The following is a 15,291-nucleotide window of genomic DNA, read 5'->3' on the forward strand; positions in this document are numbered from 1 at the left end:
TGATCCTCCAAAAAACGTTTCCATCCTAACTCCTGGAAGCTATAAATATTACCTTATATGGCAAAAAAATAATTAATTAAAAATGGGAGTGTCTTTGCAGAGGAGATTGAGTTTAGGATCTTAAGATGGGGAATTTATCCTGGATTATCCAGATGGAGCTTGCATACCATGCCAAGTGTTCTTAAAGGAGAGAGGCATAGGGAGATTATGGAACAGAAGATGATGTGAATACAAAGGCAGAGATAATGCAACTACAAATCAAGGAACGCTGGTAGCCACCAGAAGCTGGAAGAGACAAGGACAGATTCTCCCCTAGAGCCTCCACAGGGAGTTTTGACCCTGTCAAAACCTTGATTTCTGCCCAGTGATACAGACTTTGGTCTTCCAGCCTCCAGAACTGTGGGGAAATTAATTTCTGTTCTTTAAAGTTACTGAGCTGTGTTAATTAGTTACAGAAGCCACAGAAAACTCATACAATGACTTCAAGTGCTAATAGGCAACACTACTACAAACAATTATTTTTGTTTACCAGTCTGCTTGATAGAAAATATTATTTCATTGTAGTTCTTTAGTTTGAATGTCTCTGGGAAACTCCACGAACTAGGACAGAGGAAAGGACTGGATTAGGAAGGTTTCCCACCCTAGAGAAGGAAATGGCAACCCGCTCCAGTAATTCTTGCCTGGAAAACCCTATAGACAGAGGAGCTTGGTGGGCTACAGTCCATAGGGTCGCAAAGAGTCCGACACGACTGAGCTGCACACTCATACCCCCTCACCTTTAGCTACTTGCCCGCGGTGAAAGAGCGCTTCTCATCTAAACTCATTCCGGAAGCAGGAGTTTTACTTTAGCTTTTAAGGAAGAGCCTATTTACTTAGGTTCCATTTGCCTGTGGGGCCTGGGATATGGCAGTGGGATCTGAACCCCTGCTTCTAAAGAAATTAGAGACTTAATTCTGCATCCTAGAAGGGCTCTCACACTACCTCCAAAAGGACTTTTAATTAAAACATTTTTCTCATTTCCAAAACATATTCAGAAACTTCTGTAGTCTGTATGTTTAAATAGACTTTGCTTTTTTTGCTTCCTTTGTACAAAATAGGAGCTTTGATTCCTACCCTTGGGAATATCAGAGGCCCACCTGCGAGCCTCACCTGCTTTATCCTGCCACGATCCCCCCACTCAGCTACCCCTGTCGCCTTCTGGGCGTTCAGGTGGACCGAAGTCGCGATCAGGGTACTAACCTCTGACCTAGATCTCGGCCTGTCCCCGCTGGGGATGCGACTTGGGAGAGGGAAGGGCGGGTCATAGCGGAGTGCAGGAACCCGGTTAGAAGGAAGAAGGCATTGCCTTGTTTGCGAGTTGACGACCTATTGCTCTGGAAAGCGGGCCCTTGGTGTGTGGGGTTCAGTGGGTGGTTCTCTGGAACTGTAAGGCTCTCCACCTAAGGAGGATGATACCTGGATCCAGTGAACACTCTGTGGTCCGCAGGGGACCGTCAGACCCTCTCCCGGTTCCACACTCTCGAGAGGCTTTACAACTGCGGTTGTGTGATCTGAGTCTTTACAACCACCTTGATACTGGCGTTTTTGGATTTTTAGAGGGCGATGTGCTTGACTCTGTAGCTGAACTCTACACTTGCAGCCGCCTTCTTCTCCGCTCGAGGTCCTTCCCCTTCAAGTCACCACTTGCTGAGTGCAAACGTGTAGGAACGCTAGGTGCCCTGACTCGGCGGTCTAACGGGCTTCCAGTGGAGTTCCATTTTTAGAGTCCCTCACTTAGGATATTGGAATGAAAAGTCTCAGTTACAAAAGTCGAGATGCAGTAACAGCGAAGTTTGCTTTTAGAAGAATTTACCCCTTTTGGAAAAAGTGAGTAGATTCGACTTTTATTGACGACTCCCATTGAATTAGTTGAAGTCCTGTTGGTTCCAACATTCAAAATGCCCGAAACTTTTCCCGCTTGTATTTGTTCTGCAGCGCGTCTAAGTAAGCAAAAGGTTTTCTTGAAGTTTGTCTGTTTTCTCACAGTAAACTGCTCTAAATCCCACAAACTGCCTCAAGAATATTTAATCTCACGGTAAGGACAGACCGAGTACTAGTGTGGGTCTATGTGCGGGCTCCATGGCTTAGTTGGTTAAAGCGCCTGTCTTGTAAACAGGAGATCCTGGGTTCGAATCCCAGTGGGGCCTCCACCTTTTTCCTCCCCTCTTCATAGGGGCCCAAATTCTTCGTTAACCCCCCACTGCTTCTAATTCTCCAGTGTACTAGGTATTACTGTAAATTTTGATTCAATCACGCAAAAGCAGCTGTAACATCAAAAATTCTCAGTTCTAAAGAAAAGGTGAGGACTTCCCGAGTTCCAGCCTCAAGACACTGCCCTTCCAGTGCAGGAGATGTGAGTTCATCCTTGCAGGGTTGGAGCCTGAAACAAGCAAACAAACAAAACTTGGAAGAGAAGATGGTGGGTCATTTCTTGTGAAAAACACTTCAAGTGATTTTGAAGTTAAGTGAATCACATTTGCAAGTATCCAGCTTATGTCACTTTTATGGAAACAAAGAAAATGGCCTTTTGTTTTTCATCTTTCCCTATCTTCTCATTTTTAACTGGGAGGTGGGAGGTGAGGGGTGGCTACAAAACTGTACCAACTCTTAAAGCCTATTTCTGAGCTCCCATGCAACTTATTAGTGATTCTAGGGAACTCAGCATTATGTTATCCGTTTTATATATGATTTTCCAAATATTACTACATTATAATAATGGTAATTTACATTCACTTATATGCCTTCAGTCCTCATGGAAGGGCTTTAGTCCCAAAGGGAATACACAAATTGGCCCCACTAGAACCTGAACTTTAATTTTATAATTAAAAAGAAAACAACAGAATGATTCTATAATGTGATGATTCCCAAGCCCAGTATACATTTAGATTGCCTTGGGAACTAGTTCAAACTCATCCCCAGACGTTTTAATTGTTTTGGTGGACGTCCCAGAGATGTGTGTTTTTCACAAGCACTCCAAGTGATTTTGAAGTAAGTGAATCACATTTGCAAGTATCTAGCTTAAAATACTGCACACAGAGCAGAACTGAAAGTGAGGTCCACCTACACTATTAGCACTTTTGTATTGATTCATGAACATCTGCTAACTCTCATTATCATCAAGTTACCATTATTGGAAGTCTGCTACATTCCAAGAGTTTCCAGACATGCTGTCATCTAATTAGCCCAACAATCCTGTCAAATACGTGATATAATCAGTTCTTTGAAGATGAGGAAACAGATTCAATAATATTCACGGTAACGAAGTGACAAAATTAAATTTCAAATTCATATCTAATTCTGGAATCCATGCTTTTCTCAGGATATCTATCTTCTATTTCATTAGAGTCAAGAATGACGTTTTTGGCCACAGAGCTAAATAAAATTAAGCAACTTAGACTGATCTCAGTCCTTAGTCCTATGGGTTAGGGATCCTGAGATAACTTTCTGTTTTCTGCTAGAAGACAATCAGCTCAATGAACAGTTACTTAATGCATTTAACTTAGGGAGGAGGAAAATATAAAACCTCAGAAGTCTATGTAGGAGGTTCTCCATGAAAAAATGAGCAGGCCATATAGACAAACTGAATTAATCTTCTCTATCTCCTAGACTTCGTTATTTGGTTGGTTTTGGTTTCGTTTGTTTTCGTTTTTTGCCTTGGACATGCTCTCTTCATGCCCTGATTCTTTAGATTTAGACATAGTGTATTAGTCAGCTAGCGAAAAGTGATAGTCTCTCAGTCATGACCAGCTCTTTGTGACCCCGTAAACTGTAGTCAGCCAAACTCCTATGTCCATGGAATTCTCCAGACAAGAATACTGGAGTGGGTTGGAGTGAGTAGCCATTCCCTTCTCCAGGGGATCTTCTTGACTCAGGGATCAAATGCAGTTCTCCTGCATTGCAGGCAGATTCTTTACTGTCTGAGTCACCAGGGAAACCCTATTAAGATGGGATTAATGAGTGGAAGAACTGATGCAATCTTTACTAAAAGTGTGAACAAAAGATAGATGCTCTCTCCAAGGAGATTAATTCACCAATGACAGCCCCTATGGAATCACTGGTACACTGGGTGCAAACTGGTTTTATCTGCCTTTAAATCAAATTTGGAACCAATACAGATTCTTCGCTGCCTCCAGAATCACATTCACCCTACTTGCGTATTGAGACCCTTAGTGACTTTTACTGAAGCCTGACCTTATCGTATTTGCTCATCAGTGTTGTTGGAATCCAACCCTTTTGCAACCTTTCTCCTGACTAAACTTCTGTAGCTAAAGACATCTCCTAAATACAAATGCAAATAAGAAGAGGTAAGTTCTAGTGGTGTCTCTTTCTATTCACACCATCCTAGATGATGTTGGGTTTTGTTCAGTTTTGTTCTGAGATAGAAAATGAAGGTTCTGAATTTTGGACAAGATCTGACAGGATAAGATACCTCTACGAGCTAAATGATTTCTCATTATGCCAGACCAGTGGTTGTCATTTGTTCAAAATTATGTTAATCCCAGAATTATGTCCCCCCAAAATCCAATTATCTAGGAGATGGGGAGGAATCAGAAGGCAGGTCAAGCCACTAAAAATCAATTCTCTGAAGACCAATACTGTCATTTTTGTTAGACCCCAATGTGAAGATCAGAAAGAATTTCTCAGTAATAAAATTTTTATCTTTTTGCTTTAAAATGAATGAATGAAGGCCAGTACTCTGAAGATAAATTTGAGGATCAAAAAATATAAACAATAACCAATGGTTAAAAAAAAATTGAGGATTTGCAAAGTGGAGTGGGGGCAATGGGAACTTGGTTTTCAGCCATTTTATACTCAAATGTATGAATTTCCTGGCAAATGTAGTCTATTATCTTTTCTGGAGACATACTCCATTGCCTCTGCTTCTGCCTCTTTCTATCTGTGTCTCTGTCCTTGGTGGTTAAACAACCACAACAAACCATCCTAGTCATGAATTCAGGTATGATATTTTATAAATGGGTAGTTGGTCAAGTTGAACTAGAGGTGTCTGGGTGAAGCAGGAATCCATCCTCTGGTGAATGGATCCTCAGGGTCAATTATTATAGGTCAAGTTTTAAATTTATGTTTTTTTCTGAGCTCTTTTCTTGGTTAAATCATGTATTCCTGTCAATTCCCATATACATGCTTCTTTCTGTTAACTGAATTTTCATTCTCTTGGCACCTCGGATCGAAACTTCAAACATTCTTTCAGCTCTTTCCTCTCTCCGACATTCTTCCTTTGCTCTTCATTCCCACTGCCACTATCAGAGCTAACGTTCTCAGCCTCTCTCCCATAGACTCTTGCAGTAACCTCCCAGCTGAGCTCCCAACTTTCCATCTCTTTTTGAATTCCTCGTTATTCAGTCATCATAAATGTTTTAAAGTGCTGCTCTAATCATTTCACAGCTCTTCTTTTTTGAGAATTTTGAGAATGAATTTGATTAGATTCCTTAGCCTATATTCAAGATTTTCCATATCCTGGACCCAAGCTGTTTTTATAACTTGGTTTTCCTCCACCTCGCATTGTGCACCCTGTGCCGCAGTAACTGATGGTGTGTGCTTTCCATGCATTCAAATAATGCATATTCCTCCAGTGCCTTCTCCATCGTTGGTTAATATTCAGATCCCTTCCTTTCCTTCATACTCAATTTTCTTTTATATTAAAGACATATATGTTTAAAGTTCAGAAAATAAAATAATATATAGGCTTACAATGAAAAATAGCAGTTCCCTTCCTCATCATTTCTCACTCTCAATTCCTGTTCTCCTGAGGTAACACATTTTTAATAACTTAGTGTTTTCTTCTATTTACCCATATTCCTTAATAACATGCTTTTATTCTATCTGCATTTTTAGTTTTAAATATGATTTATTACTTACTACAAAAAATGAGAACTTTTAACCCTTACATAACAAAAAGAGAGCAAAAATGAGAATGAGAGAGAGATCTATGCTTCACTTTCCAGATCCTCTTAAATCTTTTTGGTTTGATCATCGTGGAGTGTATACACTTTCACAACCTTACAAACATTAGCCACAGTGGAATCATGTGATGAACTATTGTTACCTAAAAAAGAAATCTCTCAGTTCTCATGGATGATCAAGTTGTACAATTCCTGTTGTTTTTGTTTGTCTTTGGAGACATTACAAGGAATCTTGTCCTTATCACCAGTCTGTTCTCATCAAGTTAATGCAAATATTACATAACCCACACATGTCTTCAGGGTCCTTCTACTATATGCTAAGGGAATTCTGACAAGTCAGCATCATTTAGGTGGGACCCTTTAAACCCAGGTTTTAGTGTTAACTAAAACAACAGGAAAAAAAATTAAAATCACACCCATGGCTCCAGTCAGTAAAGCCTCTCTGGTAAAGGTAACAATGATGACAAATTCATAACTAATTTTTTTGGTCTAACAATCTCAGAATTCATTCTTGTATACTGTCTCCAAATTTCTGCCCCAAATTAGCAAGGACTTGTAGTGTTTCTTGCCCTGGCAGAGCCTGCAGCATTCTTAACTCTGTTTACTTGGTGGAGAGGGCCATGAGGAGAATTGTTCCTTTTACTCTGCATCCCACTCAGTAAGGAAGTATTAGAATTTTTAAGATTTTATCTTAAAACAGTTTTATATCACAGCAGAACTGAGCAAGAGTACAGAGATTTCACATATAACCCTTACTCCCCACACATGCATAACCTCCTCCTTTATCAACATCTCTCATCAGGGTGGTACAATTGTTACAACTGATGAACCTACCCAGGAAATAATAATCACCCCAAATCCATAATTACGTTATGGTTCCCTCTGGTATTGTACATTCTGTGGGTTTGGAAAAATGTATAATGACACGCCTATACCATTATATCATACTGAGTAGTTTCATTGCCTAAAAATCTTCTGTGTTCTACCTAGTCAGCCCTCCCTTCCCCCTAAACACTGGCCAGCACTGATCTTTTTACCATCTTCATAGGTTTGCATTTTCCAAACATACTGTTTGATAGTTGGAATCATACAGTATATTGTGTTGCCTTTTCAGATGGCTTCTTTCAGTTAGTAATTAGCATTCGAAGTTCTATGTCCTTTTGTGGCTTGACAGCTTGTGTCTTTTTAGCACTGAATTGTCTGGATGTACCACAGGTAATTTACCCGTTCACCTTCTGAAGGACATCTTGGTTGCTTCCAAATTTTGGCAATTATGAGTAGAGCTGTTACAAATATCTTTGTTCAGGCTTTTGTGTGGATATAAGTTTTCAGCTCACGTGGGTAAATACCCAGGAGTATGATTGCTGGATCACATGATTAAGAGTATATTTAGTTTTGTAAGAAACTGCCAGACTGTCTTCCAAAGTGGCCATACCATTTTGTATTCCCACCAGTGAATGAGAGTTCCTATTCTGCCACATCCACACCAGCATTTGGTGTCACTGTTCTGGATTTCATTCACTCTAATAGGTGTGTAGTGGAATCTGATTGTTGTTCTAATCTGCATTTCCCTGATGACATATGTCTTAGTCCATTTGGGTTGCTGTAACAAAATGTCAGAGACCAGGAGACCTATTTACATTTATCTCACAGTTCTGGAAACTGGGAAATCCAAGATCATAGCACTGGCACTTTCAGTGTCTGATTAGAGCTCACTTTTTTGTTAATAGGTAGCACCCTATAGCTGTAACTTCATCTGGTGGAAAGAACAGGAATCACTGTGGGTTCTCTTTTATAAGAGCACTAACCCCTTACACGAAGGCTCTGCCTTCATGATCTAAGTACCTACCCAAGCACCCACCTCTTAAACAAGTGATGAATGTCCACTAACCTATTACATAGGGTATTGATATGGGGGAGGGAAATGAAGCCACTTTCTCTACTGAGAGGATTTTTTTCAAATGTGACTTTTAATATTAATTTTAACTATTATATTCCTTAATGTTTCTATTGAGGATATACCCCATTGCTCCCCCTTAAAGGTATAATTTTCCCCCTGGTATCATCAAAACTTCTGCCAGCTCAGGTTTTTTTTTTTAAGATATGTTCTTATTCATTCATTCATTTATGCATGCTATGCCAGGCCTTAGTTGTGGTACCCCCTGCCACAACTCAGGTCCCTTGCATTGGAATATCTGACTCTTAGCCACTGGATCACCAGGGAAGAACCAAATCAAGGTTTTTAAAGTCATCCTTCTTTTTCTTGATTTTAGCAGGTGTCTCCCATCAAAATTCAATGAAGCACATGAATGAAAGTTTTCCAGAGGATTTCATTCTCATGGGCTTTACCAAATATCCATGGTTGGATGTTCCTCTCTTCTTTGCCCTCCTAACCTCCTACATGTTCACACTTTTGGGAAACATTGCTATTATTCTGGTTTCTCAACTAGATTCCCAACTCCTAAGTCCTATGTATTTCTTCCTCACAAGCCTCTCCTTTCTGGACCTCTGTTTCACCACCACGACTGTGCCCCAAATGCTCTTCAACTTGGGCGGACCCAACAAGAACATCACTTATATAGGCTGCATGACCCAGGCCTATGTATTTCACTGGCTAGGCTGTACTGAATGTGTCTTGCTTGGCACCATGGCCTTAGACCGCTATGTGGCTGTGTGTAAGCCTCTGAAATACCCTGTAATCATGAACCACAAACTGTGCTGGCAGCTCTCCAGCACTGCTTGGCTCATTGGTCTGGCCAATTCACTACTGCAGTCCACACTGACAGTCCAGCTGCCCCTGTGTGGGAACCAAGAACTGGACCACTTCTTTTGTGAACTGCCTGGTCTAATTAAGATGGCTTGTGTGGACACCACAGTCAACGAGCTTACTTTAGCAGTGGTGGCCACCTTCCTGATAATGGGTCCCCTCTCTATGATTCTTGTCTCTTACAGTTATATTGCACAAGCTGTATTTCGAATCCCTTCTGCTGATGGGAGACTTAAGGCCTTCAACACTTGTTCTTCGCACTTACTAGTGGTGTCTTTGTTTTATGGCCCTGGCATCTACATCTATATGCAGCCTTCAGGGGACAGCCCTCAAGACCTTATCAAAGTTCTGACGCTGTTTTACTGTGTTATTACTCCCATGGCCAACCCATTCATCTACACCTTGAGGAACAAGGATGTTAAAGGAGCTTTGAGGAGACTTCTGACGCGGGCCATTTTGTCCAAGAGAATATGATGCTTTATTCTGAATAGGAAAGCTCAACAATAACATGAAATATATCCTCCTGTAAATAGATGTTCCATCAAAATCATGCTCAAAAGTCAAGTCAAGAAAACCATTGTGTGTTCTGTTTACCACTCCTGATACCAAACACGTTGGGTTTTTTCCTCACAATAACTGGTTCTCTGAAACCAACTGGATGTCCTATAGTTCAATTCTTTTTTTTGGTTGTGCTGGGTCTTCCTTGCTTAGTGCAGGCTTTCTCTAGCTGCGGCAAGTGGGGGCTACTCTTTCTGGCTGCAGTGAGAGGTCTCCTCATTGCAGCAGCTTCTCTTGTGGAGCACAGGATCCAGGGTGCATAGGCTTCAGTATGGGCTCCAGAGCTCAGGCTCATTAGTTGTGGTGCATGGACTCAGTTTCCCTGGACACGTGGGGTCCTCCCGGGCTAGTGATGGAACCAGTGTCCCTTTCATTGCACGGTGGACTCTTAAACCACTGAACCACCAGGAAAGTCCCCTCAATTTAATTCTGACACTACCCAGAGTTAGCATAGGCCCCACAGATTAAGGGCTCAATTCCACAAAATTTTATTATTGGAGAGTAGGTTCTCATCTTGTTGCAGTTAAGAATTCAGAGTTGATACAGGGAAGCTAAGACAGCAAAGTGAGAATTTATTAAGCAATAGTACACTCTCAGGAGGGAGAGTGGGCAGGATCAGGTGAGCAGCTGCTCTGAGTTCCTTCAGCAAGCTGGTTATATGGAATGTGAAAATGACTGCACAGACAATATTCATTGAAGAGGCAGGGGTTTCCGGTCAAATCTCTTGATTTTCATCCCAGCTCTACCTTCCCCAGAGGAAGAGGGATTTTCACCCCTATTTGGTCTTGAGCAGAAGTGTCATGGTGTCAGTACATGATGGGTACTTCTTTTCTGCAAGGCTAACTTTATTGTAATGAGGGCATAATGAGCAAAAGGTTACATTCAGAGGCCAGAAATTCCCATCTATTGCAGCCTTTCTTTACCTCTAGGACTCCTGTTGCCACAAGATGGACCGTTTCCAGTCACCTCGCTCTTGCTCCCACCCGCTTTCTCAGCTCACATCTAGTTAACTACCTGCTCTCATACCTCCACTTCAGAAGCCAATAACAAATTCAGGCCACCTGTACTTCTGACCAGTCAACTATAAAGTCAAGGGCTTCTACAACTCCCTTCTAAGATTTGATAATTTGCTAGAACAGCTCACAAAATTCAAGGAAACATTTTACATACTTTTATCAACTTATCTTGGGGCTGGAATAGCTCAGTTGAGAGAGTGTTGGACTGAAGATCTAAAGGTCCGTGGTTCAATCCTGGGTTTTGGCAGAAAAAGCATCTTTTTTGGGCTTCCCAAGCAGCGCCAGTGGTAAAGAACCTGCCTGCCAGTGCAGGAGACCTAAGAGACATGGGTTCGATCCCTTGGAGGAGGACACAGCAACCCACTCCAGTATTCTTGCTTGAAGAATTCCATGGACAGAGAAGCCTGGAGGGCTATAGTCAGATCTCAAAGAGTCAGATGTGACTTAGCACGCACGCACCAATTTATTATAAAAAATATAACTCAGGAATAGCCAAATTCAAGATATGCATAGGACAAGATATGACAGGGAGAAGCGGTGGGCAGAGCATCCATTCACTTTCAGGGCATGCCTCCCCTGCATCTCAGTGTGGTCACCAGTTAGGAAGCTCTCCAAACTTCATTGCTCAGTTAATCTTTATTCCAGGTGCCAATGGACACAGACAAAAAATTCGAGTTCTGTTATCTAATAAAAAGGAGCTACTTACTTAGTGGGCAATTAACAGCCTGCCTCAGTCCTACATAAAGTCATGGCATTTTGATTTCTAAAGTGCAGGTACTTACTCTTAATGAATGTGTGCTAAAAGATCAGTGAACAGATGGATGGATGAATGATAACAGGTGCAAGGAACAAAATGAGAAGGCGGAGATCAGTGGTCTAGTGGTTACTAAGCGGGGAGGGATAGAGTAAGGAGAAGGAAGAGAGGAAACCGGGGAATGAGAACTGATGAAACGCCTGAGTTGGAGTGTCCTTAAACTCACTAAACTTCAGTAATGACAATATTTTTCAGTAATAATAATAATATTTAAAAGCCTTGAGGAAAAATAATTTAAATCCATTTCTCAGTCTCTTCATCTGTAAAAATGGTTTGATTTAAAAAAAATAAAAGCTATTGAAATATAGTATATATATTTTAAAAGTACACGAATCTTAGGTGTACAGCTAAATGAAATTCCCGAAGTGAAATCACCCACACAACTACCACCAACATCAAAAAATAGAACATTACCAGTTCCTTAGAAGACCCCAGTTGTGCTCCCTCCCTAACTATTCCTTTCTTACTCCCTCTTGTGGCTTCTAACACAGAGATTTGTTTTCCCTGTTTTAAACTTTCTATAAATGGAATCATGAAATATGCATTTTTTGTGTCTGGTTTCTTTCACTTATCATTACATTTTTGAAATTTATCACCGTGGCTTGTAACTGTAGTTCATTCACTTTCATCATTCATAGTATTCCATTTTATGAATAAACTTCCATTTTTGTACTCATCTTGCTGTTAATGGACTTTTGGCTTGCTTCTGGTTTAGAACTATAAAAATGCAGCTAAAGTGTCTTCAGATGTAAATATATGTACATTGCTGGCAGCAATATAACTAAAAGTGAAACTCCTGCATCATAGAATATGCACACGTTCAACTTCAATAGATACACCAAAGAATTTCCCAAAAATGGTGTTTCCAATTTACACTCTTATCAACAGTGTATGAAAATTTCCATTTCTCCATAATCCTCGCCAACATTTGGCACCATGAGTTCATTTTTAACAGGGATTTTAGCATTTAGTTTGTAGTTCTTTCAGTTCAGTTACTCAGTTGTGTCTGACTCTTTGCGACCCCATGAACCACAGCACGCCAGGCCACTGTGTCCATCACCAACTGCTGGAGTCTACCCAAACCCATGTCCATTGAGTCAGTGATGCCATCTGTCATCCCCTTCTCCTCCTGCCCTCAATCTTTCCCAGCATCAGGGTCTTTTCAAATGAGTCAGATTTTCACATCAGGTGGTCCAAGTATTGGAGTTTCAGCTTCAACATCAGTCCTTCCAATGAACACCCAGGACTGATCTGCTTTAGGATGAACTGGTTGGATCTCCTTGCAGTCCAAGGGACTCTCAAGAGTCTTCAACAACACAGTTCAAAAGCATCAATTCTTTGGCGCTCAGCTTTCTTTATAGTCCAACTCTCACATCCATACATGACTACTGGATAAACCATAACCTTGACTAGATGGACCTTTGTCCATCTAGTAATGTCTCTGCTTTTTAATATGCTGTCTAGTTTGGTCATAACTTTCCTTCGAAGGAGTAAGCGTCTTTTAATTTCATGGCTTCAATCACCATCTGCAGTGATGTTAGAGCCCCCAAAAATAAAGTCAGCCACTGTTTCCCCATCTATTTGCCATGAAGTGGTGGGATCGGATGCCATGATCTTAGTTTTCTGAATGTTGAGCTTTTAAGCCAACTTTTTCACTCTCCTCTTTGACTTTCATCAAGAGGCTCTTTAGTTCTTCTTCACTTTCTGCCATAATAGTGGTGTCATCTGCATATATGAGGTTATTGATATTTCTCCTGGCAAGATTGATTCCAGCTTGTGCTTCTTCCAGCCCAGCGTTTCTCATGATATACTCTGCATATAAGTTAAATAAGCAGGGTGACAATATACAGCCTGGTGTACTCCTTTTCCTATTTGGAGCCAGTCTGTTGTTCCACGTCCAGTTCTAACTCTTGCTTCCTGACCTGCATACAGTACCTAATGACCTATCAGATTGGCGATATTCAAAAGCCTGAAAACATACAATTAGTGCCTGCTTTCATGCAACCTCCCTATCTCACATTGCTGTTGAAAGTGCAAAATGATACAATCCTTACAAAGACACCTCCCTTCTCTCTTTCATTGTTTATTGCAGCATTATTTGTTAAAGTGAAATACTGGAAAGATTCCAAATACCCATCCCTAAAAGATTGGTTAAAAAAACAATGGTGTGTGTTCTTCCCTGGTGACTTCCTTGGTGGTTCAGATGGTAAAGCGTCTGCCTACAATGTGGGAGACCCAGGTTCAGTCCCTGGGTTGGGAAGATCTCCTGGAGAAGGAAATGGCAACCCACTCCAGCATTCTTGCCTGGAAAATCCCATGAATGAGGAGCCTGTAGGCCACAGTCCATCGCAGAGAGTCAGACACGACTGAGTGACTTCACTTTCACTTTTCACTTTTCATCCCTAAAAGATTGGTTAAAAAAACAATGTTGTGTGTGCTTAGTCATTCAGTCATGTCTGACTCTTTGTGACCCCACAGACTGTAGCCCACCAGGCTCCTTTTGTCCATGAGATTTTTCCCAGTCAAGAATACTGGAGTGGGTTGCCATTTCCTTCTCCAATGTAATGAAGTACTGTGTAACCGTAAAAGAAAAAGACTGTTTCCACCAACAGATTTGGGATAATTTCCAGCTTATTCTTGGAGAAGGAAATGGCAACCCATTCCAGTAGTCTTGCTGGGAAAATCTCATGCACAGAAGAGCCTGGCAGGCTACGGTTCATGGGGTTGCAAAGAATTGGACACGACTGAAGCAACTGAGCATGCACATGCACCAGTTTATTAAAGTAACATGCAAAAGAGTATATATAACATTATTTATAGATATAAAGGGGTAAAAGTTTGTTTTTGTACAAGAAAGGAAGGGAAGGGATGGGAGAAGGAAGTAGGAAGAAGGAAAGGATAAAACTAATAAAAATGGGGCAAGAGTATATATGCGATAAAAAAGTTAGGGATGGAAACAAAACTCTGAATGTATATTTTTATGTAATTTCAATTTTGAACTGTTTTGCATATTCTGAAAGGAGAAGGAAGAAAGGAAAGCAAATCTTGAAACTGAATAAAACAGAAACAAATGACTAACTGTATATCAAGTTTATAACATAACTACACAGAGAAAATAATTCAAATAAGTTATGTATATGTACTCTATCTCCCTTAATGGGATACAATTCAAGAATAAAGCAAGCAAAGAAATTTTGAACTGTACATAGTAGGTGTGTTATTGCTAATGATGTTCATATTTTAATTTAGAAAATTTAAAATATATATGTTGTAAGAGCAAATTGAGTGACTATATGGACATTGTTGGGAACAGGGTTTTTTCCTGTGGAAGAAGGGAAGATCAAATGTGCAATGGTAAAAATGAAAAAGAAATCTGGGAAGTTGCATTTGAATTGAAAATATTTTATAAAATCCTTATCATATGTATGTTTTATTCCAGCCCTAAGGTCTAATGATAACTTTCCAGGTGGCAGCAGTGGTAAAGAATCCACCTGCCAATGCAGGAGATGTAAGAGACACGGGTTAGATCCCTAGGTCAGGAAGATCCCCTGGAGGAGGGCCGGGCAACCCACTCCAGTATTTTTGCCTGGAGAATCCCCATGGACAGAGGAGCCTGGCGGGCTATAGTCCATAGGGTCGCGAAAGAGTCGGACACCAGTGACGCGACTTAGCACGCGCACAGGTGTTACTCAAAAAAAAAAGTCTAATGATAGGGCCTAAAAACAACGGTCTATCCCAGTAGCAATAAGCTTATTATTCAAAATTCAGATCTTAGTTTCTGTATATCATTCTACATTCAAAGGAACCACAGCTTCATATAGCAATGGCGGATTCCAGGTCTAAGGCAGGAAAATTATAAAATGAGCCTGGAATAGCTTGTGCTAGAAAATAAGGTGCACACAAAGCTTTCTTTGCAGGAAATGGTAATTGATAAATGTAGGCAGAATGTGCCTTAGGTTTCTTGTTTGCTAAACGGATATAATTATGCCGAATCCACAGGACTGGTATGCAGAATAAGTGAGCTCGTATGTGTAAATGAGACAGTGTACAGAAAACCCTGTGTTGGACAGTTATTGTATTTCCCCACCCCCAGCCCCCTACGCCTAGCAGGGGATTCAGAGCGGCGACCACAGAGGTGTGAAAACCTCCGGGCTTACTAGAAGGAACACACCCTGA

At 40.9% G+C, this 15,291-nt stretch overlaps 1 protein-coding gene and 1 non-coding gene across 2 annotated transcripts; both read left to right on the forward strand.

Annotated features, from left to right (window-relative positions):
• The first annotated feature begins 2,112 nt into the window (after positions 1-2,112).
• On the forward strand, positions 2,113-2,186 carry TRNAT-UGU (transfer RNA threonine (anticodon UGU)). The gene has a single exon. It is a non-coding gene; the product is annotated as a tRNA-Thr (tRNA).
• A 6,070-nt stretch (positions 2,187-8,256) lies between these two features.
• Positions 8,257-9,201, forward strand: LOC110135447 (olfactory receptor 2B11-like). The gene has a single exon (XM_020890501.2). The coding sequence runs from the start codon at positions 8,257-8,259 to the stop codon at positions 9,199-9,201; it is 945 nt and encodes a 314-aa protein (XP_020746160.2).
• Positions 9,202-15,291: the final 6,090 nt, after the last annotated feature.

This window comes from Odocoileus virginianus, chromosome 27, assembly GCF_023699985.2.
Source record: "Odocoileus virginianus isolate 20LAN1187 ecotype Illinois chromosome 27, Ovbor_1.2, whole genome shotgun sequence".
NCBI lineage: Eukaryota > Metazoa > Chordata > Mammalia > Artiodactyla > Cervidae > Odocoileus > Odocoileus virginianus.